The sequence below is a fragment of the Mauremys reevesii genome, linkage group 1 (genome assembly GCF_016161935.1).
Source record: "Mauremys reevesii isolate NIE-2019 linkage group 1, ASM1616193v1, whole genome shotgun sequence".
In the NCBI taxonomy this organism is placed as follows: Eukaryota; Metazoa; Chordata; order Testudines; family Geoemydidae; genus Mauremys; species Mauremys reevesii.
Genome location: NC_052623.1, coordinates 129,371,241 through 129,396,499, shown reverse-complemented (window position 1 = coordinate 129,396,499; position 25,259 = coordinate 129,371,241). Strand labels below are relative to the sequence as shown.

The 25,259-nt window shown below is 42.0% G+C and overlaps 1 protein-coding gene across 1 annotated transcript in view; it reads left to right on the top strand.

Moving 5' to 3' along the window:
* Positions 1–10,532: 10,532 nt before the first annotated feature.
* Positions 10,533–25,259, top strand: part of MXRA5 (matrix remodeling associated 5) — a 35,483-nt gene continuing 20,756 nt past the window's right edge. The window contains exons 1-2 of the mRNA XM_039500174.1: positions 10,533–10,820; positions 14,706–14,921. Coding sequence (XP_039356108.1) covers positions 14,716–14,921 — 206 coding nt within the window. The 5' untranslated portion in view covers positions 10,533–10,820; positions 14,706–14,715. The remainder of the gene's footprint in view (positions 10,821–14,705; positions 14,922–25,259) is intronic.

Sequence of the window (25,259 nt, the reverse complement as noted above, 5' to 3'; positions counted from 1 at the left end):
CCAAAACTGTAAAGATAATGAATATATTTTATTAAAATCAAAACACACTGTGTGTTCAAGATATGTGATAGGTGTGTGCTATAGGTATGTATTCTCAGTAAACAGAATAAGAGTTTTGATATCTAATATGCTGGCACACTGTGTTTTTCATTCAGTTATCTGTGTTTTACAGTTTTGTATAAAATTGCATTATCTCAATTATCTAAAATTTAACAAGATGCAACAGGACATAATCTAAAGTAACCTATCCGCCCCAACATGTTGAAAATATGGAAAATATCCACCCTTCTTTTTGTCCAATTTCTGCCTGTGTTTTGTATAGCAAGCATACAAAATAATTGCAGGTGTTCTTCCTAAAAAAATACACATAAGAAGCTAATATAAAGTTGTTCAACAGTCCTGTAAATTCTGAAAATAAAAATAGTTTTTGCTTTCTACTCCTTCCGCAATGATTAAGAGGTCAAGTGCCGACAGGAATCTCTGTACAGGCAGCACAATGTATTTCATACCCATCAAAGAGCAGTTAACCATTGGGCTTGTTTTCACTACAGAGTTGCATTAATTGTTTTGCACTAGATTTCAAACACACAATTCAGTGTCCCCCTACATGCCATGCAGATTCATGTTCAGTGCACCGTCAGTTTTGCCTCACTTCCATGCTGGAACTGCACTCAGTTGATTCAGTGGGAATGTCTTTTCAGTATCAATCTCAGAGTTCTCAGCATTGCTCCAAATAGCAGTGAATTCCAGATAGAGCTAAGTGGATGTTGAGTTTTTGAAAAATTTTAGCATCCCAAAGCAGGATGAAAGGTAAAAATCTCAGAAAATTTTGCAAAATAACAAATGGGAAAGAAATTCAGTTGAAGTCAATTGAAACATTTAGTTTTGCTAATTTCAATCATAGATCCTCCAGTCTGGCCTCCAACACCACCTAGCATCCACACACTAAACCCAACAACCAAAATTAGACCAAAGTATTATGCCCACAGGAGACTAAAGGACATAATTAAGGATTAGAGCCCACAGGAGAATAGGAGGGACCAAGGTGAACCAGTACCCGAGGCCCCTACAATGACCGGGAAATGATTAAGTGAGAAATAACCAGCTAAAACTGGCAAGTGACCCACACCCACATGCTGCCAAAGAGGGTGAAAATCCCCCAAGGACACTGCCACTCTAACATGGGGAAAGACTCCTTCCTGACCCCACATATTGTTATCAGTTAAACTGTGAGCATGTGAATAAGAACCCGCCAGCCAAGCACCTGAGAGAGAGAGAGAGAGACAGAATGCTCAGTGCCACCTTGGAGTACTGGCCCACTCCATCCAATGTCCAGTCTTCATCAATGGCCATCCTTGATGCTTCAGAAGAAAGAGATATGACAAATAATGAGGGGAAATATCCCTTCCTGACCCCTGCAGGTGGTTGGCTGAAACCCTGAAACATGAACTTTTAAGAACTGTAACCAGGTGTGCTGAGTCGAGAGCTAACTCAGCACTCTAATACTCAAATCCCCTTCAGTTTATATTAACTGCACTCTGATTGGAAGACTGGCAGTTGGCAGAGGATGCCAATTAACTGAGGCCTGGTCTACACTGGGGGGGGGGTCGATCAAAGGTACGCAACTTCAGCTACGCGAATAGCGTAGCTGAAGTCGAAGTACCTTAGTTCGAATTACTTATCCGTCCTCACAGCGCGGGATCGACGTCCGCAGCTCCCCCGTCGACTCTGCCACCGCCGTTCGCGGTGGTGGAGTTCCGGAGTCGACGGGAGCGCGTTCGGAGTTCGATATATTGCATCTAGATGAGACGCGATATATCAAACTCCAAGAAATCGATTGCTACCCGCCGATATGGCGGGTAGTGAAGATGTACCCTGAGTGGAGATAGAACTGAGGACTAATTGAGTGGAAGAATCCCCAGCAGCTAGAAACATATAAGCAGACAGAAGGGAAGTGCTGGACGAGAGTAGGGAGTCTGAAGGAAGGCAGAAGTAGGCAGGATTGGCTGCTGCTACTACTGCACCCTTCCCCAGGAGCAATTGGGGAAGCAGGCTACTGACTGTAAATATAATAAAGCATGCTGGTGGTTAAGAAGACCTGGAGTGGTTGTGGTAAGTTACTGAGGTTGGAAAGGACTCACAAGGAGCCACCCCAAGAATGGAACATAAAACATAAATGGGAGGTGAGTCCCAAAATGCTGCTGAGCCTTACCATCACAGGCAGCCCCATCATATAAAACACTCAAAACTTTGGCTAGCTTTCTCAAAATTAAATTGTTTGCCCCCCACCACTCCCACTGGGAGGCCGTTCCACAACCTCACTTCTCTGATGGTTAGAAACATTCTGATTTCCAGCCTGAATTTGGTCATGGACAGTTTATACCCATTTGTTCTTGTGAGAACCTTGACCTTTAGCTTAAATAGCTCCCCTGCTGCTTGCACCAATGTATTTATAGAGAGCAATCATATCCCTTCTCAGCCTTCTTTTTTTCTAGACTAAACAAGCCAAACTCTTCAATCTCCTCTCATAACATAGCCCCTCAATTACCTGATCATCCCAGCAGCTCTTCTCTGCACCTGTTCCAGTTTGAATTAATCTTTCTTCAAGATGGGTGACCAGAATAGCACACATTATTCCAAATGAGGTCTTATCAGTGCCTTGTCCAATGGCATTAATATTTCTCTATCTCTACTGGAAATGCCTCAACTGATACATCCGAGGATTGCATTTGCTTTTTATGCAACTGCATCACATTGGTGGCTCTTAGACATCCTGTGATCAGCCAACACATCCATGTCTCTCTCCTCCTCTGTAGCTTCCAACTAATGAGACCTCAACTTGCAGCAGAAACTCTTATTATTAGACCCTAAGTGTATGATCTTGCCCTTGGTACTATTCAAGTTCATCCCATTTATATCACTGCAGTCTTCCAGGTCATTCAGATTTTCCTGTGTAATATTCCAATCCTCCTCCATATTGATGATGCCTCCCAATCTGAATAATCAGCAAATGATCATCATTAGCATTCTCCCAGTTTTTTGCGCCAAGGTCTTTAATAAAAATATTGAACAATATTTGTCCCAAGACTGATCCTGGAAGAACTCCACTATTAACCTCTCTCTGGTCTGATAACTCACCTTTCAGCACAACCCAATCTCTTCTCCCTTTTAGCCAGTTCCTTGTCCCTCTTACGGGTCTTGTACTGATCCCCATCTTCTCTAATTTAACTAATAATTTCCCATGTGGTACCATGTCAAATGGTTTACTGAAGTCCAAATATATTAGATCTACTGCACTTCCCTTATCTAAAAATATCAGTTATTTTCTCAAAGAAGGAAATCAGGTTAGTCTGATTGGCATGATCTACTTTTGGTAAACCAATTCCTTTACATCTCCTTTATCATTTACCTCCATGAATTTAATTATTCTTTCCTTTACAATTTGTTCTAAAGGCTTGCATACTACTGAAGTCAGACTAACAGGTTGTAATTGCTCAGATCACTTTTTTTCATTTCCTAAATATGGGTACGACATTAGCTATTCACCAGCTATATGGTATTATCCTCAAATAGATAGATACATTATAAATCCTTGCTACTGAACTAGCAATCTCATAAAACAGTTTCAATATTCTGGGATGGAAATTATTCAGTCCCCCAATTTGAATGCATTAAGATCTTTAAAGATTTTATTGCATCTAAGATGTGGTAATTTCCATTTCTATACCCTCATTTTCATCAGCCATCCTGCTTTCATGCCCATGTTTCATACTATCATCCTTACTGAAAACTGAGGCAAAATAGTCACTTAGTTTTGGGGCCATACATAGATTATCTTTAATCTCCTTTCAATCTGCACTACATAGCAGCCCAACCCCATCCTTCCTTAATCTCTTTAATACACTCATTATTATTTATTTTAATTTCCTTTGCAAGAGCTAATTTGTCTTTGCTTTCTTAGCAATTCTCACTTTATTCCTATATTTTCTACCCTCCAAGATGTAGCTTTCTTTGCTGATCAGTCCTTTTATTCCATTCCCTATAAACTCTCTGCTTATGTCTAACACCTTTTTGAGATGGTTATTCAACAAGATGGGTCTTTCCCTACAAGTTTTATCCCCTTGTTTGGGATGCAAATTTCAGATAGTTTTTGTACAATTGATTTAATGAAATACCATGCCTCCTCCACATTTAAGTCCTTGAGCTCTTCCATCCAATTGACTTTTTAAAACTAAATTCTCTTAATTTCCTAGTGTCTGCCCTTTTGAAATTAAAAAAAATAAATAGCTACCTGGATTTTAACCTGTTGTTGTTAATATAAATTGAACTAAATTTCTAAACAAAAGTGTTTCACACCAAAACAAAAAATGAATCTTTTTGTTTTGAAGATGTCAGTCTGGGATGTTTCAACAATTTCAAAACTTTGTTTTACAATTTTATTTCAAGTTGGCAAATTTGTTATAATGAATCCTTTGCTGAAAAGTTTTGGTTTCAACAAATTTGCACTTTTCCATGAAAAAAACATTTTGTTGACAAATTCCCAACTAGCTCTAATTCTAGCTGATTTTGATCAGCTCTTGTAAAATCCATTTATTCTTGGTTTATCCCATTATTTTCTTTCCCAGTATAATGGAGTCCATAGAAAAAAGTCACCTCATGATTCTGCACCATCAGCAAAGGTTTTATTTATTGAATCTGTTGCCCTTTCTTCCAACACCAGTGTCCCACTGCTGAGTGATACCAGAATTCTGGAGCCTGACAGGTCAGCTTCCTGGTGGGGAAGAAACCACTAACACTCAGCCTGGGTATATTCTAAATGTAACTTGCTTTATTTATAAGTAGACACTGGTCCTGGAACATGGATGGTCATAAAGAACATGCAGGAAATTCCTTCCTTCCAGAAATCTCTGCCCACGCACCAATGCCTAGTTCCCATGATGCAGCTCTGAACTGATTTTAGCAAACAGCAAATCTCCTTGCTGCTTGCAACAACTCTTTTTACACATCTCTCTGTATCCAAGCCAACAACACAAGCACTTCTTTCAAGACTAAAAAGTAGTGCATGCTAAGTAAAAGCACTTGAAAGACTGTGTATAACAGCACCACCCTGATGATATCGCCTATAGAGTTTATGAGAATATATCACAAGTAATCTGAGGTGGCTGCAGAGAGGTCATGTAGTGTGTTCCAGGAGTGTGACAGCAGTGTGCAGCACTAGAAAAGAAGACCCACTGATACAGGCTGAGTGATTTTTCTAAGCAAAGCAAATGAGGTTAAGTTCTCTCATATTTACAACATCCGCTTTCTGATCTATTTATTTTTTTAAACAAGACTATTTTCCTATTAGGGTTTTTCTTTAGTTTTGCAACATAAAGAAGAAAAGGTGGCACTGCTATAATTCAGTTTTTAGGTTAAGGGATAGCACATGATATGCTAGCCCAGGGATCGGCCACCTTTGGCACGCAACCCATCAGGGATATCTGCTGGCGGGCTGGGATGGTTTGTTTATCTGCAGCGTCCGCAGGTTCAGCCGATTGCAGCTCCCACTGGTTGTGGTTCGCTGTTCCAGGCCAATGGAGGCTGTGGGAAGCGGCAGCCAGCACATCCCTCGGCCCACGCCACTTCCCCACAGCCCCCATTGGCCTGGAGCAGCGAACCGCGGCCAGTGGGAGCTGCGATCAGCCAAACCTGCGGACGCTGCAGGTAAACAAACCGTCCCGGCCCACAGCAGATTTCCCTGATGGGCCGCATGCCAAAGGTTGCTGATCTCTGTGCTAGTCTGTCATTTCCTTGTTACTGTCACAGTGAATTATTCCCAGTGAATTGATAGACTGAGGGAGTCAGTGTTCATCTATTCAGGAGTAATCAATTATTTTTTGTCAAGGTCCAAATTTCTTGATCAAGGTATCGTCAAGGTCAAGAATCCAGAGAAAATTATATATATACATAAGATAGGTAAATAAAAAGATTTCAGGCTCGATTTAAAAGTGTCTGGTGGTCCAGATTTGGCTTGCAGTCTGCCTACTGACTACCCGTCATGTAGATGCACAATATCTCACTAGGAAAAGAAACAGTGTGAAAGGAGGGAGATGGGGATGTGTGTATGAAATCTGACGGACTAAGATATTTTGCTTTCTCAACCAGGCTTTCAATCAAACCTACCATTCCCCATTGATTCATTTCACACTATGGTAGATCCCTCAATCAGTCATTGTCCGCACAGAAAATCCCTTAGATTTGCTCATTCACTCACTCATTCACATCCTCATCTTTCACATCATTTACTGACCTTCACTCAGTCTCTAACTTTCTTCCTTTCACTGTCCACATTTGTCACATCCCCCTCAGTGAGCCTCAGTCTATCATTGTTTTCCTTACTACATCCTTTGCCTTCATTTTGCATTGCTCCCTATCAATGCACCACTTGCTTGCAATTTGCCTGGTCAGGAGCTACAATACAAACATGGGTAAAGTCAAAAGGAAATAAAGGAAACACTGCCAATGGCACCAGAGTCAGCACAACACCAATACACCGAGATGGAGGAGAATGGAGAACAGATATGTGGGCATTATTTCAAGAGTATAACCTGTTTTTCTCCTGCATATAATCTAGCATTATCTGTCACATTTTCTAAACTCCCCCATTCTTCTACTGGAAGCTAAGCTAGATTTGATTCACAAGCAGAAATTCACTTCTTAGATTCCACCAACCAGTCAAAGCAGGTGTTAGTTCTCTTACCAACTCCAGGAGAACACATTTTGGAACCAGGGTCCGCTAAACAGCAGTTGTGGGGTATCAGCGTTGTTCTGTCACTGCTTCATGCATACATCACTCACTGGATTTCAATCTATCGCTAATGATCCAAATTCAGCAATTGGTTTCTAGTGTTAACCTTAGGTATAATTTCTAGCGGCCTGAGGGGGGAACATTTTCCACTAACCTTCAGGCAGGGCAACAACAATAACTTTCCTCTAAACTTTGAGCCTGTAGCAGAAAAGAAGGAAGGAAGAGGATGCCAGTTCTGGCTTCATAGGCTCTGACATTTGCAGTGGGGCAGGGTCAACTGTCTCCCCTCTGCAGGGCTGCTTAACAACTGAGGAGAGGAGATCCCTGCATAGCAGCTGAAAAGCAGAGAGAAACCAGACTCAGTCAGCATGGGGAGCCAGAGAGAAAAGCCCAGTTTCTATGCTGCTGTCTGCACCTGCACTCTCCACAAGGTGAAGGGAGAAGAAGAAGGGAATCTTCCTCCCTACAGGCCTGGAACAGGTGGGAGGAGACAGAGCAGTGCTTAATTTGTGCCAGGGCTTTCCAGGGCCGTGTCCCAGCACCTCTAGGCTTGGCAGTTCATAGCCCCAGCACCTCTGAGCTCGCCGCATCAGTTATGAAAGCAAAAAAAAAAAACAGCTTGAGCCCCAGCATCTCTTTCATTACAAAGTAAGCACTAAGGCAGAGGACACCCACTAGCCACCCTTTGGATTGAGCTGGAGGAAGGAACTGCTAGGACAAGGACATACATACCCAGCTGGGGAAGACTGTGCCCAAGTGGCAAGGGGAGATTATCTAGAGAGGGATTATAGAAGAACAGAGTGTGCTGACTGTGGGAGGCATACTAGTGCTGGGACATCTCTCCAGATCCCTGTTTACATTCCTTATCAGGCAGAGGGGGGACTTGACCCAAGGATCTTCCACAACCTGAATGCACACCCTAATCACAAGGTTATAAGTGAACTGCTGCTTAGGTAGGGGGTATCTGAGCACACCTACCAGAGCAGGCCCCACATCACTTACACAGTCAAATATCTATGTTCATGGATTGCTCTGGGACTTAGGTGGGAGAGAGGCACCTGGGTGACTACAGTGAGGCCACAATGCACGTGCTCAAATGAACAATCATAAGCATGTAGGGAACTTTTACTGTAAAAACTTAGGCACCAATTGAGGTTAGGCGACAGCAGAGCAGGAGTGTTGTAGATCACAGTGGTGCCTAATAATGGGACTTAGGCATCTTTGTGGGTCCCACCCTCAGAAAAATCCAGATCCTGATGCAGTGGCATAAGACTGCTGCCAAAACCCTATCTAGCACCTAGCTTTTGCTCTATGCTTCCAATTTTTTACTCTGAACTCTATGATCATGCTGTCCAAATAGCTATTAAGTATAGATGTAGAAAAGTCTGGACCTAATTATTTGTGTTTCCATAAATTCAGTTATGGTGGTATGATCTATCTGGATTCAACCAAATCTTGCAAATTTGCAGTAAGTGAAGTGGGTGAAGTATAGTTGGATGGGCTGTTCATTGTCAAATTGGATGTGGTTTAGCTCATGAATTGTTAATATGTTTAATATGGATGTGCATGTTACTGGTGGTGAAAATTATTCTACTGAAATGACATACAAGATAGTAATAGTTGCTTCAGTGGTTTAAATACTCTGGATTTAAACTGTTGTTTTCATTAATTGTATCCCCTTCTGCTTCCTGACAATATAGTCCAATGACTTGTGCCAGGACTACAGCATATTTTTGAGAGAAATCTAATCCCAGGTTAGAATCCCCAAGTGATGGAGAATTTGCCACATCCCTTAGTAATCTGTTCCAATGGCTAATTAACTTCTCTGTTGAAATTCTGCATCTTATTTCCAGTTTGAATTTTGCTGACATCAACTTCCAGCCACTGTATCTTGTTATGGAATGTATTTTGTATTTAATGGTTTCCAAAGTAAATGTGACATTCTGCTTGCTTTAAATGGGTATAAAAGGTGAAGTTAAACTTAACTTTTCTGCCTATAATTGGGATTTTTAGACAGCTTCTTTCATTTGTAGGACAACTGTTGTGACTTGATGGCAAGTATCTTAAAGCATCTGAGATATGGACAGGAGATGCTAATAGTGCAAATAGTGATTTTGTACTTTCACTAGTGCCATCAAAAGCAGGGGAAAGTGTTAGAGGATTGTTATTTGGGTACAAGCAACAGGAACTAAGATTTTAGATACCATTTCATTTTAAATGGATTCCTCTGATGAATAACACCACCATTCTCGGTGTTAGTTTAAGGATCAGTAGAATAACCACTTGTAGGATGGTGCAAGTAAATGTAAAATTAAATGGCTAGGCAAAGTCACCTTTGAATGGACCAACATGTAACTTTCATTTTCAAAAGCATTCAGGTTCCCCAAACCCTCAACAAATGATTACATTTCTGGGGAGGGGCATCTGACCCTTCTTGCCCCTCCCAGGCATTGCCTTTTGCAGCTTATTGACCATTTTAAAATGGGAGGAGATGACAGGATCCATATTCCCTGAGATGGGTTTTTGGGTGCTGTTCCAGCTGTAAGTCAGAGTCTTGATTTTTCTGGTGAAATAGCAGTGACTCCATTTTTCTATTACTGTAGTAGAATTTAGAGATACAAGGCCAACCACTGGCTGTCTCTACCATAGATGGAGCCAAGTGCCAGATCAGATTATTTTTCTGAGCTCTTGCCGGAGAGTTTCCTAGTAGAACTCAGGGATTCAAATCCCTAGACTGGTAGACAGGTTCCTGCGATACTCTCCTGTCAGGTACTGAGCTGGGGTCTGTTGGGTTGTTTTTCTTCTGGTGTGGTGACAGGGGATACACTTGTCTATATGGCAAAATTCAGGCCAAATATTGACTAGATCCAGTAGGATCTACGTTTCAATGTAGACCTTTGAGAGTTTGCTTGTTTTAGGATGAATTAGACACTGGATTTTGGTTTGTATTTTAATGTGTGTGTCTGCATGTGTGTAATGGCAGCTGCTACATTGTTTGTCTATTTGGGGGGTATGATTTGGGGTCTCCAAAAATTGGCTGGCTCAAGCAATCCCCAAGTGCTAGATATAGAGCTTTGCATTATTATTGCACAACAGTAAATTAGATTTTTTCGTGTAATGGCCCAGTCTATCCTAGTTGAGTATAGACAGTATCATTCAAGGATTCAGAGGAAAAACCTGTCTGAAACCCAGGTGCGGATACGATTTTTGTTTTTATTTTTCATAATGCTCTCCCTCCTCCACCATGAGCTGTGGTCCTGGTTTTTCTGTCGGATTGCCAGTGGCTATCCAGCAAGAGCCAGTTTTCAATTTGCGTAAATTACACCTCAGTTAAGCTCTGTCTCCAGCACCTTCGCTTAGCTCCCTCCCCATCAGCTCCACTCTAAAGAGCCGCCCACCGAGAAAGAGGAGCTGAGCAGCCACTCCGTCCTAGCTCCAAACACACCGCCCGAGAAGGCAGGAGAAGTGCGTGCCGTGCCCCGAGTGCTGTGCGCGCCTCCTTTCCTGCCTGTCCCGGGGCTGGATTTGAGCCTGAGGCTGCGGCACTGGGGGGCTGAGCCATCTGCTGCAGGAAACAAAAGCTGGTGAATTGCTTTGCACTCTCGCCCAAGTGCCTGGGAGGAAAGAGCTGTGGTGGTGCCGGGAAATGCTACAATCTGCCTGCATGGTCCGCTTGCTTTGAAACAAACGATCTCGGGATTTGTTGTCTTTAATAAAATAATAATAACAACAACAATAGGTGGATGGATTTCGAGGGCTAATTCTCTTTTTGGAGCCATGACTCCCCAACCTGGCTGGCGGGCAATGCGAAGGCGTAAGGAATTATAGCCCGGGGCTCAGCCAGGTTTGTTTGGGCTGGGATGAACTTTTGGAGCCCAGGGTGCCACCCAATGACAGACACAAAGCCGGAGCACGCAGGAGCTGAAACAACCACATTCCTGGGCATACCTTAGGCGAGCTTCTAGCCCCTGGCAGCGACGGAGGAGGATGGGCGCTGCCTCCGCCGCCGGAGTTTTGTGATCCCAAACTGCAGGTAATGGCTGTTGCACCAAATGTCTTTTCGCTGTCCCTCCCTCCCCGCATGGGGTCGCGTTGCTGCGTGCTGTTCATTGCATTTTAACGGGCAATGCGAGCCCTGGCAGAGGAGCCCCTTAGCAGAGATGGAAAGTGCCTGGTGAACCCAAACAAACGCACGCTGGTGCAGCAGCCGCTTGGGACGTGGTTCGTTCGGTGCCCGGGGCGGCTTGGACGCCTCGGGCTGTAGTGCCTGGGGGGGAGTGGATGGTTGGTTGGGGGCGGCGGGGTTCGCCTCCAGGACACGGGGCTTGTTTTATTTCTCTCTGTTTGTGTGTTCGGTGCTCACTGTCCGGCTGTGTAGGCAATGAACTCCCTTCAAGGCGACCTCGGGGAATTCTTCCCCACTGGGAAGCATCTGCCTTGAAAAAGGCTAAGAAGGGACCTCCCCCCGGCTTTCTGAGACTCCTCGTGCCGCAGCCCCAGCAAATCGTGCCGCTGAAATAATCAGCGTCTTCCCCCGTCCCCGCCACTGCCCCTCAGTGACGGAAACCCGAGGCCACCGTGTGAGGCCAAATACTGGCCTGGGGCTCGCAGTCCTTCCTCAGGCAGCGCTCCCCGTGACGTCGCAGCGGTCTCCGCGGAGAGCCACGCCGGGAGCTTGCCGCTCACTTTGTAAGAGTGAGTGTCCCGCTGCCCCCGCACCAGCGGTGGTCTCCGAGCTGCGCCCTCCCCTGGTCAGCCACTCAGCTCCCCAGGGGGGCGGTCACTAATCCCTGGGCATTGCCAGTAACCTCCCATCTCCCCCCGCCCCGGTGCAGTTTCGGGAGAGGGAGGGGGCACCTCGTGCCACTGTTCAGGAGACTGAGGCCAGTTGGTTCTCACTCAGCTATTAACAGCTGAAAACAGCCCAGCACAGACATCCCCCTGGTTTGTGCCAATCGGAAGAATGATGGACCTGCTGCTTCAGACCTGAGCCAAACTATTAATGCAGGGGGCCAAGCTTGTGGGAAGTGGAGTCAGCCCTGGCAGGAGGTGGGGCCTTAAACGCTGCTAGTGTAGGTCATTCTGGCAAGAATTCAAAGTCGAGCTGGCCAGGGGCTTTCCACATCTCTCCCCCTGCATCCCAAATTGCACCCTTTGCTCTCCAAGCTGCTTTTACCTTGCTCTGCTTCTTGTGTGTGTGCTGGAGGGGGAAGGGGGCTTAAATGCTTTGTACCATGGGCCCCTTCCCCTCCAGCGTGCCACTCATGATCGTGCAATGTTCCTGTGGCAACTGCATATTTAATTGTATTGATTGTGACAAATGTCTTGTCCTCTTTTTGGGGGTGGGGAATGGGAATCACTTTTTTTTTTTTGGCGATCATTTCCGCTCCTCTCCCACATGTTCTGTCTCTCTCTCTCTCCTCCTGGCATAGGCTTCTATATTGGTGTTTGATTTTTCTCTCCCTCTGCATGTGCTTTCTCAATCCTTCTTCCAACTGCAACACTCCCATGCAGCCCCCTCCTGTGAATATGTGTGTTGCCCCCTGAGTCTCTTCTCTCCTGCACAGGCTGTCCAGCTCCCTTCAATCCTGCATACACTGTTCAGCTGCCTGGTTCCCAGCTCCCCTAAATATATTGCCCAGTAGCCTGTTCCCCTGCACACAATTCCTAACTATTTGGTTGCCTCCTTCCCTACACATAATGGCCACCTGCCTGGTTCCTTGATCCACTGACATGCTGGCAGACCTACCTGGTTCTATTCTCTCTGCTTCCATTCTCACTTTCCCATTGATGACTCCTAGTGGTGGCTGGCAACACCACACTCACTTGTGTTTCCAGTCATTCTGTTTTCTCTCATGATATGTGGCAGCAGCTCCTGGTGGAGAGAACAAAGGTAATTGCTCCTTGTTTGCACCCCTCTACAGGGGCTTGGGCTCTTCCACAGTCTGAGAAACACTGGTCTAGTGATTACAGTTGGGGATTAGAAGTCAGAACTCCTGTGGTTCCATTATTTACTCTCCCATGGACTTATTCTGTGATGTTGGAGAAGTCACCTAATCATCTGCAAAATGAGAAGAATGTTTCTCTGATTAACAGGAGTGTTGTAAGACTCAATGAATGTTTGGGGAATAACTGAAAAGTTAAATATCGTTATTAGTTGCAGAAATTGTTGTTAATGATGAAAACATCAGAAATGAGTCACGAAACTGAGGTTATAGTAAATGTAACTCCTCTTAAAGAAATGAATCCTAAATCAGTTTAAACTTCTTGCTTTTAGTAACTTAAAGTTATTTAGACTCTTAATGGGAGTTAGGTGCCTAAATACCCCCTGGAAATCTGGGCCTTAGGTTCTCCTTTTTGTTGTTGTTGTTGGTGGTGGTGGTTTTGTCCTTTCTGTCCCAAATCTGCATCTTGACATAGCAGGGCCTTCAAAGAGATCTCACCAAAAGAGCAGTGCCTCTTGTAAGACATTTCCTTGAGTTCTCTAAACTTAACGAAATCATCCCTTTCTATTAAAATATATTATGAAGATTCTGAGGATATATCATTTATCTCTTCCAAAAATTTCAAATGTTTCTGTGTTATTTAACTAAATAATATTTAGAATGCTTAAAAGGAGAGGGATTTTGTATTGCACTGAAAGGGGAATACATTTTACTGCGAGTTAGTATGTATTAGGTGGATATTTTTCCAAATTTAACCATTTCAGTGTTGTGAGTATTTTGCATTATTGTTATTCATTTATTTTCTTAAATGGAGAAAAAATATGCAATCTGTAATTTCCCACTTAGAAGTTTAATTGTTGATCTTGCTTAGCAAGTCCTCATCTTTTGTAACTTCTTCTTGACTCCTGCAAGAATTATATAAAAGGAAATGGAGGTTTAGTACTCTTCAAAAGAAAATGAAATGTGTAAGGTGTTTTAACATGACAACTTTCACTAAAGAGAACACCTAAATAAGTGCATAGTTCTTACACACTTTATGAGGTGTTTTTGTTGAGAATAGTAGCTGTCTTATTAACTTGACCACAGACACTAGAGAAACCTCTTCAGATTGATGAGTCTCTTCTTTGAATTATAATGGTTTGCATATGATGTTGGTAGAAAAATGACAGTCATACTGTTTGAAGATTTAAGAAATTTGACTTTTATACTAAGGGTAATATCTTGGTGTAGGCAATACTGGATGAGGTTTTAATATAGCTGAAATCCACAAGCCACCATAGACTTGGATGAGTGTCCTTCATTGCTAGATGAGGTGCCTTAATATGAATTTAACAGCTTAACTTCTGGAACCCACATTTAAAAATGTTGGCTTAAGTTTTATAGATGTTAAGGCCAAACTTTTCACACTTGGGAGCTTAAGCTTCCTTCTACATGCATGTTTAGGCTTCTAAAAAAGTGGCTTAGTTTTAGAAGTCCTGCTTATCCATAGCTCCCATTGAAAGTTTTGGCTTAAATGACATTGCATACCAACATCACACAACCAGTGAGAGGTAAAGTATGATAGTCCCAGATATAACAACTCCTAGTTCTCTGTCCTAAGCTTTTAGAGAATGCCTTCTCCCATAAAAATTATATGTCTAAACCAAAAGTATACAATATTTTAAAACAGAGAAAGAGAAAATTAGTATAATTATGGTGAAATAGAAATGAGGGGAAAAGTTGACTTTGAAATAGCAAATAGCTTGAAAGAAAAGCTCTTTTCACACCATATTTCACAGGCTTTGCCTAAATTGCCTATCAGATTGCATAGAAATAGATTTGTACAAAGTTTTCTTTATTTACATTTTCTCTATTGTATAGCTCAGTCAGGAAGCCTTAAGAAAAGTAGCTCCTACAGAAGCCATCATTTAAGTGATCATGCTCTACAAGTGTGTTTATGAAGATAAAAACATTTTCTTTTACAAATAAAACAGGTACAGCGAAATGAAGACAACTGACAAGATGCAAAAGAGGGCAAATTTTGGGGCACTATCCGTGGTGCTGATTGTGTCTCTGGGGCTTCCACAAATCGCTTTTGCATGTCCACGCCCATGTGCCTGTTACGTTCCCACTGAAGTTCACTGCACATTTCGATCCTTGGCAGCAGTGCCAGCAAGAATCTCTAAACATGTGGAAAGAATCAATTTGGGGTTTGTATTGCAATTTTACTGAAGAGTTTTACATTTTCTATGTATAATCCTATATAGCTCAGCACACATGCTGCAAGGTGAAAGCGTTATGTATTCTTGCTGAGCAGAATTGCAATTGTGGATGATTATTGACAACTGCTTGAGTTCAAAAAGACATCAGAGTCATTGGTAATAAGGATGTTTTGGTCAAGCCTAATTTTCCAAGATTGGTTCCCATTTTTTCAAACAAAAATTATTGTGATGGGAATTACTTTTAAATGTTATACATACATTTGAATAGCATTTTATGAACATTGGTAAGACAAATTCAACATTTTAAAGTCTATACAAATAAATATTTTACCTGAGATTATATTTTATTAGGAATATCTGGAATAAGACATATCTTAGAGAAATATTGCACCTAATAGGAAATTGATAATCGCACTGGTAGTAAACTCTTTTGCAAAATAACTTTAGAACAATACTAGAAACCCAAAAAAGTCTATAATTTATGAGTGATAGTCTGGATGTTGATACAATTGCCCTACTGAAGTTGAAAGAAAGGATCTCTTCTCATCTTAGACTAATTCTGTACATCAAATAATATTCATTTTAGAAGAGGACCTATTTTCATACTGCATCCTATTATAGTTTCATAGCTTTTTTAGTCTTTCCACTGCCCATTCTGAAATCAGTGGGACTGCTCACAGAATAATGTGTAACTCCCACAGTACAGAGGGTATGCCTAGTTAGGACAGATTTATTACTCCTTTTCATTGCTCCAGTGGTGCAAAAGGCTATAGTGTTGGCCCAGATCTGGTCTGTGATTATGTCAGACCATCTGCTATTACTATAATTTGTAATGGGCCCCAATTAGAAAATAAATTGTGTGCACAAGTAAATGGGAAATAAATCTTAATTACATTAAACAGATATGGTACCCCAGGGAGTCATCTGAATTGTTGTCTCAAAGCTGTAGCCAAACAAGCTGAAATGAAGAGAGGTCGAATTCTATCCTGCCATGTGTGCACTGCTCCATTTGGCCCTAAAATTGTTGGCGAATCTTTGGTTGGAAAATGCAAAAATTATTGAATGTTCACAGGAGTCATTATTAAATAAAATTATATCCAAAAATCTATGCTGCAAGAATAATAAGGTTGCAAAGTCAAGCACTCAATATTTAGGAAGTGCCAGAGTTAAGGTTGCCTGTGAAAAGTTAATTTCCCACTTTCTGCATATGCATTATGATACAGTTTTTAATTATATGATTGCATTGAATTTTTTTTCCACTGAAAATTTACATAATAATTCAGTCTGAGGCAAACACCTGACATGGAAAATGTGAGCCCAAACAATTAAAATCTGGCAAAATTATAAGCATGTGAACAGTATTTTAGATGGAAATTTTTAAGCAACCTTACTACAGACATCTCTACCAGCTGTACCTATAATAACTATGTGGAGATCTTGCCCTAAAGATCTGCTCATGGAGGGTACCATCAATATTTGGGGTTCTCCTCCTAATATGGAAAAGGAATAAAGGATTGGACATCTCCATGGCCATACTCCCAGCTTTCTTTCCCTAGACAAACGGCCCATTCTGCACTACGTGGGGGGAAGTCTTACCTCCCAGTCAGAATGGTTTGGTAGGAGTTCAGGTTTAGGCCCCTCTTGCAGGTTTTACCACAGGGAGGAGAGAGATTCTCTATTATTTGGTTGGTTTACCCTTTATTTTGTGAATGAACTTAGTTTTCATGAGCCAGACGTAGTAAAGACAAGCATTACTCAAGCTTTTATATACAGTTCTGTCTTAGTCCTTATTTACAGTAATTTTGTTCTACTAATCTTTGGACTGTCTTATTCATATCTTTGAAATCATGATGCCAAGTGTATTGCTGTTTTTAGAATTAGGTGAAAGTTTTTGGCTAAAACATTTTCAGTGAAAAATGCGATTCAGCTACACTGATTCATTTTGTGAATTTTTGTCAATTTTGCCAATTTATTTCAGTCAGAAAAAATGTGAAACAATCAAAACATTTAGTTTTGACATTTTCAGAACACAATGTTTTGATTTTTCAATTTGAAATGACTTTTCATTGAAAAAGTCCTTTAAGTTTATTTTTTAAAAATCCCATAAAAACATTTTTAAATGGTAAAAATTAAAATGACATGTTTTGATTTTGTTGAAACAAAACATTGAATTAAACTTGAAACTATTTTTTTTTCAATTTTAAGAATTGCCAGTGAACTGCAAAATCTGTTATTTGGACATCTCTAGTTATTAATTATGATTATTGGGCCAGATCCCCAGCTGACCTTCAGAAATTAACATAGCTGTGCTGAATTAGACCAGCTGATTATCTGGACTACTGTTTTTCAGTGATAATGGTGTTCAGGCTTTTTGTTGTGCATAGATGGGAACTAGGATGAAAACACTAATGTTGTGTCTACACAGGGGTTTAATCTAAAGCTTTTTGATGCTGGTCAGGTAACTCACAGTACACAAGTCTCACCAATAGCATGCACACACAATGCCTGCTCCATTTTCATTTCACATCAGATGAACACACTGCAGTTTGCTGCCAACTGAGGCTGTAGCGTTCTCCAAGGATATCCCGTGGTCCTTTGCTTTCCTGCTGAGCCGCGTGCATTCTGGGATTATCTTTGCTGTGAATTCTGAGATGTCAGATAGGTTCAGTTTTTTGGTTTTTTTTTAAATCAAGTTTCCACTGTCTCAACCCTATGCTTCCTTTCTGGGCTGGTTTGCACCATTTTCAAATTCCTGTTGGCCATATGGCCCCAACAATGCTCTGTGCTGCTATGGTGACATGTGAATATGTGCAGGCTGCTTGAGCTGTATTAAAGTTCTCAGAGCTGGAGAAATTTGACATTCAACTTTGCCTATTGCACCAATGAGCTGCGGGACCAGGACAGTATCCGATAGCAGTAGCAGCAGCTTCTCTGGCATCAAGAGGGAGCAGGAAGAACAGGAAGATGCCAAACTGTTGGAACAAGAGGCCTGGTCCTGGATCACCTACACATCATTCAGTGCTGTCTCTGGGCTCAGGAAACCAGCGTGGATTGGTGGGAGAGGATCGTTCTACAGAGCTAGTATGATCAGCAATGGTCAGAGAACTTCAAGATGGGGAGAGCTACTTTTTTTGAGATCTGTGGAGAACTACCTCCAGAGATTCAGCAACAGCATATCAACATGTGAAGCCTCATACCTGTGGACAAATGGGTCACTATTGCCATCTGGAAGCTGACCACCCCAGAAGGTTCTTGGTCTGTAGCCATCCAACTTGGCATAGGATGATCATCTGTTGGGGCCATTCTCCTAAAGGTCTCGTATGGCTTTGATAAGGTGCTGTCTAATTAGGTCATGAAACTGGGTAACGCCTAGGAAATTATTGATGGCTTTGCATGTATGAAGTTCCCAAAGTGTATTGGGGCAATTGATGGAATCCATATGCCTATCATTCCCCACGCCCCAGGGCACAGAAGGTATAAACAGAAAGGGGTATTTCTTCATAGTGCTCCAAGGACTGGTGGACCACTGTGGCAGGTTTATAGACAAAATTGCAGAGTGGTCTGGGAGGGTCCATGATGGTAAGGTCTTTCAGAACTCAGTACTATTTAAACTATGGAGAAAGGACTGTTTGTCCCCAGAAGCACGGTGACCATTAATGGGGTGGAGGTTTGTCAGGTTATTCTGGGCTTATTCGCTGGTGCCCTGGCTACTGGTGCAATTCACAGGTCACTTGGACAGAAGGAAGGAACATTTGTATCTATCACCTGAGTAGCTGCAGAATGGTAGTTGAGTGTGCATCTGGCCGTTTGAAAGACAGATAGGACTGTTTACGGAATAGGTTGGAAACAGCAGGAAAAAATGCTCCAGCCATTTTAACAGCATGTTGTATTTTGCACAATATTTATGAGAGCAAGAGAGGAAGCTTTACTGAAGGGTGGGAGGCTGAGGTGGGAAACTTGCTCGGAGGTTTGAGCAGACCTCAAGGAGTTCCACAGAGTTCCACAAACATGCCGGGGGCACGCTGCTAGGGATGTCTACTGTTCATATATGGAGCCTCCTGCCTGAACGTGTTAGCCCATGGAGGGTGTGGGGATGCTGAGTGGGGGATTGTGTGTGGGTGGTTGAAGTTCCACATTCCATTGTGCTATTGTAAAATGCCATGAATTATTTCAGCTTTGTTTAATGGATTTTCTGTATTAAATGCAGTCATGACTCTTGGATTTATTGTAAGCAGTTTTATTATGAAATAACAATAAAAAATAGTTAAGTTTTAATGAAAACAATGGAATAATAATATCTATGTATTTGGAAAAACATTTAACCAATCTTCATAAATAACCAGCTATATGCAAACCTTTAATTACTGCAGCAGTATAAACAAAACTCAAAGTAGTACAGTTTTGTGGAAGGCAGGGAGGGCATAAAGCTAGACACATGTATAAGCTTTTTTTCTGGCTCTTCTTGTCCTCAGGGGTTCTGGGTTGAGTGGCACAGCTCAAAATTCTCAGGGCTCAAAAGAGCTGGAGTTCGGGTGAAGTGTGCTTGGTGCCCAAAGGCTGAATCTAAGAGATTTATGGGAGCCGCTGGGAGTACTGCTGCTGGGATGCAGAAATTAGGAGTTGCTGCTGGTCCCCATAGCCAGTATTGTCCAGGGGCAGAAGGACATGTCTGAGTCCCAAATTATGGGATTGCAGGCCTAGCATGACCATGTTTTGCAGGAGGGCATTCTGGCTCAGGATAGCGTCCATGAAATGCCTGTGCAGCTCTCTGTCTTTTTCCATGCTTTTCTTTACCATGGTGATGCTGTCTTTGGCCACACCCACTCTTTCCCTGGCAACTGTGACACTGTCCTTGGCTATTGCCATGATCTCCTAGGAAAGCTGCATTTATTTCTTCCACTGGGTCCTCGTGTACAGCCTCCACCTCTCAGCCAGCCTAGTTTTCCTTTCACTCTGCCATGTGATCTGCAAAGTCTCATTCAGAGTCTTCCATCCGTCCCTTCTCCTCCCTTCAGGCTGGCCAGTCTGTCAGCAGTAAAGGGCTGGCCCTTGATGCAGGTACTGTGGCTATGGGAGCAGGAAATAAAAAACAGTTGTTTGTTCATATTCCAGACAAGTTATGATTTTTTTTGTATGTATATGTGACTTTACCTCCACTCTTTGGGGAACCTCAGAGAAAGTAGATTGCTGGGTGCATTTGGATTTCAGTCTAGTGTATCTGCATTCATCTGGTGGTAGGGGTCAGGTTGAGTGGTTAGAGCTATGTTACAGGTTTGTTTTTGCAGTTTTGTTGGTGCACTGGAGTGCTTCTGTGGCATCAAAGACATTGTAAAAAGAGGCATGCATGGGGGGGTGCTGGATAGTAATCCCGTCTACATCCCCTTGAGGCTGTCTCGTTTGTCACTGAGTATGTTGAGGCAGGCCACTAGGAGACTGAGAATGGTCTTACTCAGAAAGGCAAATGATACACCAGCAAGATCTGCTGTGAAGTTATTCACCAGGATTGTCCCCCCAGAAGCTCTGCAAGAGTGGAAGGGACTTGCAAGCTCTAGCAGGGGGCATGGGTGTGTGGCTATTTCTTATAATGTGCTAAACAAAATGGAACAATTTCTCAGTCTTAAGTTCTGCTACAGTTCCCCTGCAGAGAGGGGAAAGTGTAGAGAAAATTAAATAAGGTCCTGCAATGATTGCCAGCTAGAAAGCAGCAGGGTACAAGGAATTTGTACCTCAGCAAGGAGCAGTATTGTTTGTGCTTTGACCAGGTCCACAGCGTACCCTCATACTTCATGTAAACTATGAAAACTAACCACATTTCTTTTCTTGTAAGCCCTGTCTCAATAAACAGCTGAATTTTTGCACAAATGAATGCTTTCGGTATTCAAATCTGCTGTGGGGTAGGGGCAGGTGGGAGATGGGGAACTGTTTGTGACTGTGCCATGCTGGTGGGCACTGTTTTGAAGCAGCAAAAGGAGGGGATGGGAGGATGATAGGGGGGGGACTCCTAGCTCACATTCACCACCAATAATCAATAATAAATTGTAAAGATAGGTACTTCCATTCTGCAATTCCCTATGGGAGATCTGACTCTTTGGTCCGAGCCTGGGTTTCTGGTGGGGACTCAGGATCAGCTGATACAGGGCAGGAATCAGAGTCCCCTCTAGCAGGGCAGGACTTATGCTGGATTTCCAGCTGGCCATCCTCAGGTTCCTGAATCCCCCAAAGATCCTGCCAAACAGAGGGCAGCTCCTCTGCTGTTCATCCCCTGATGGGCTGAGCCAGTCATCCTAGACTGAGAGGGTAGGGAGTGCAGGAAGCAGGCTCAAATAGTTCTGGGATGGGTTGTACTATCATTATATCATTGCGTAGAATCTTGTCCAGTTCATCAAAAAAATTCACAGGTTACATGTCTCCTGCCAGATGTCTCCTTTTATCCGTTGTTTCAGTGTAGTTTCTCCTGAGTTGTTTGTTCTTTATCTGGCACTGGCCATGATCCCTCACAGAGATCGGCTTTGCAATGTCCAAAAAAAGGTCCTTATTCTTGTGGCCACAAGAGCTTCCCAAACCAAATCTTCTCCCCAGATGGTGATGAGATCCAGCGGCTCAACATGGCTCCAGGCAGCTGTGCAATGCATGTTGTGGGGCTTCTGGTATGCTATTGTGGTTGTATCAGATGGGATCCATGAGCAAATGGGCAAAATCTGGCTCTGTGCCACCTTTTAAAGGAGAGAAGGGAAGGATCATCCTGGAAACTTGACACCAGGGTTGGGAGAGCACACAAGTAAATGAAAAGAACAGTAATGGTGGACCTACAAAGCACTGTGGAATAGCTGTTGGCAACATGCAAAAAGTGGTGCACAGCAATTGTGTGAACACAAAAAAAAGACAGAACTAATTACATTCAAAGTCAACCACTTTGTAGAAGGACTCCAGAGTTCCCAATAAATGAAGAGTTAGTGTGCACTGATAGGTGCATTCAAAACGGATTAATTTGATTTGATCTGGTTTAAAATGCCTAGGTAGACAAGCCCAACATTTGTGGTCTAATCCCAAAGCTCCAGACCTACAACCTCACCTCATTTAAAAACCTCTTGATTTTGAGAGAGGTAGGATGCATGGGTAAAATCCTGTCCCTATTTAAATTAATGGCAAAACTCCCTTTGACTTCAATGGGGTCAGGATTTCACGCCATGTATTTTTGAGACACACAAGCCAGCACTATTTCTTGGTTTCCCAGTTCTTTTATCTTATCTCTGTTTCAGTCTTTAAGATGTAATACATCTTTCCTCTCCTTCCCCCTAGCCCACGCTTTTACTTGTATAGCCATGAGCACATCATTGGCCCTTAACAAATAGTAATTAAAACAAGACCCTATAGTCTGTTCTGCGATTTATAGCTGTGACTAAGGTGGGACTGAATGAAGTGTAAATCAGTTCTCCAGAATTGAGAACTGAGGTTGGTCTACCTAGTCTCTTTCTTTTAGAGCCCCATCCCCTTCTCTCAGTGAAGTTAGCAGGAGTAAGATTAGTTCCTTCATTTCTTGCATCCATATCCTGCAGTTATTGTACAGGCACTATTCTCATTTGTTTCATTAGACGTTTTACCTATAGGATCAAGTATTTCGCTGCTGCATTTCCTCCCCTTTCCCCTTCATTCCCTCAGACACCTAAAGTAACAATTAGACATCACTGTAGTGCATTGCAGAATTTTATCTTAAAAATAGCTGATTACTTTAAGTCATGGCACAGACAGTATTTGAAACTACAGCTGTATTCTTTCAATTCACATTCTTTTCTCTTGCTTTGCTCTAACGCAGTAAAAGTAGGAGGAGGTTTTCAGAATTTGTGTATATTTTATGACTCAAAGAATGAAACTGTCTCTGATATGTTTCTTTTGCAGCAAATATTTGTTGCTAAAGGTAAAGTAACTGTAAGGCTTAACGTAACTATAAATATATCTAGGGTTCCAAGCGTCAGTGCTTGGCTTCTCTTTTACGTTGCATTTCTATTAATCTGACCTGGAAGAAGGGCTAAACTATGCGTTAATTATATTTTCAGATACTATAAAATTGTTATTGGCTGCAAATACTAGTGAGGACAGAAAATTGACACAGAGGCCTTGAACTTGATCCAGATCAACTGAAGTCAGTGGAAAGATTTTTTCAGTCTCAGCTGAGCGGGTCAGAAAACGGAATTTCCATGCTGCCAGAAATTCTGACATTTCAAAATTTGTTTTCATCCTAGATTGGGATTAAAAGTCAAAATCTTGAAATACTTCAGGGGACAGAAATTCCAAAATATTTTGATTCAGAAACATAGTTTAGAAATTTTTCATTAAAAATTTCATTGTGTTCCCACAAAACCTTTAGATTTCAACAAAGTGGCATTTTCCAATGGAAAACTGTTCCATCCATTTTTTTTTACCAGTTCTAGTCTTAATGGGAGTTGGATTTCCCCTATGTAGGTTAGAAACAGGGGAACAAATAGTAATTGTGAGGTTAATAACTGGAATACAGTAGTGTAAATAAGATCTAAGAATCAAAGTGAGTAGCACATTGGATATAAGGATACTGTACAACATGATGCCAAGAACAGCCAATGTGCTTTTTGACTACATGCACAAAAGTGTCATAGCATGGATCAGTCAGGCCCTCACCTTTTTCTATATGGCACAGGTGAGACAATACCTGGAGTACTGTGTACATTTCTGAGCACATCAGAAAACTAAAACTTATTCAGAGAAGAGCAACAAAAATTATATGAGGCTAGAGAGACTGATCTAAATGAATGACGTAAAGTGCTAAACATTATAAACCAGATGCTCAGCTAATATAATTTTGTGTAGCTCTGTTGTAGACAATGGAGTTATACCAATTTTCACCCGCATCTTGACCAAGTGACTATCAAGGGGGCAGATATTTGATAATGGTTGTGGCTATACCATAGCTCTGGTAGCCATATCCAGTCAATGCATAACAGCTTCTTATTTCCTAGCCTTTCAGAGCTACCCTACAGCTGCCCTCTACCACCCGAGGGTTCCTATGCATAAAGAAAATCCTCTGGGAGACATTTAAGTCAAAGTTATGACTGTTTGCAGTACTGAAGCAGCCCAAATTAGTCAAAGAGTACCAGAGAATCATGTTAATTGAAAGAGGTACACAAATCAGCTAAAGGGTTCTAATTTTTCTGGGGGCTGAATTATTCCCTGCAAACAGGATTCTTTAAGTATGTCTTTCCACCATGTATAGGAGCTCATACAATGGGCCACATTCACCTTCAGGGTTTGATTGTTTTGTGCTGCTCTGGTGAAGCAAAGTAATCATAAACCCGACTGAACCTGATGATTTAGAGGGGTTTACTATGGTTTGGCATTGTCAGTTTGACACCCATGAATCTGACTAAATATTTTTTTAAAAATGAATTATTATCCTGATTCTGCACCTGTTATGTTGGGTTTATGACATTGTAACTCTGAATTACAATGGTGTAAAAATTACATAAGGGATTGGAGAATTGGACCCAGTAACTCCATTTATACTGGTGTGCCTGTCTCCCTCCGAACAGAATATTTATTTTAGTTTCTGCTTGCTGTTCTTTCCATCTGATGGCATGTATTCAGTTAGAATAGAAAAAGGTCAGCCACATATATTTCACCTCTCAATTACAGTATTTTCCACCTCCCTTTAATATATTTGATTTAGACTCCTAGATACTCATTCCAAGTTGAGTATCAAAGGGGTAGCCATGTTAGTCTGGATCTGTAAAAAGCAACAAAGAGTCCTGTGGCACCTTAAAGACTAACAGATGTATTGGAGCATGAGCTTTTGTGGGTGAATGCCCACTTCGTCAGACGTCTGACAAAATGGGCATTCACCCACGAAAGCTTATGCTCCAATACATCTGTTAGTCTTTAAGGTGCCACAGGACTCTTTGTTGCTTATTCCAAGATGAGAATGACTATATGTATATTTAAGGTAAATATGAACTTCCTCTCTTTCCGTGTCTGTCTTTCTCCTCTTCTGTCTGTGTCCAACCCTGCCATTCTCTCTGTCTCTCCTCTACTTTTCCCATCTAATTTCACTCCTTATTTTTTCTTTCTTGTCTTTCTTATTATTACTATTATTCTGTACTTTAGAAGCAGTGGAACTGTAGAGCCATATTCCTATGTAGAGATGTTCTTTACCTCTCACACTAGCTACGGAGCGAAAATTATCTCATAATCTTACTCAGTTTCACTGCACTCAGCAAGAATCATATAAATCAAGTCTAGTTGTACAGACATAAAACATTTATTTTCTTGGGAGTTTTCAATGTCACTAATGGCAAGTTT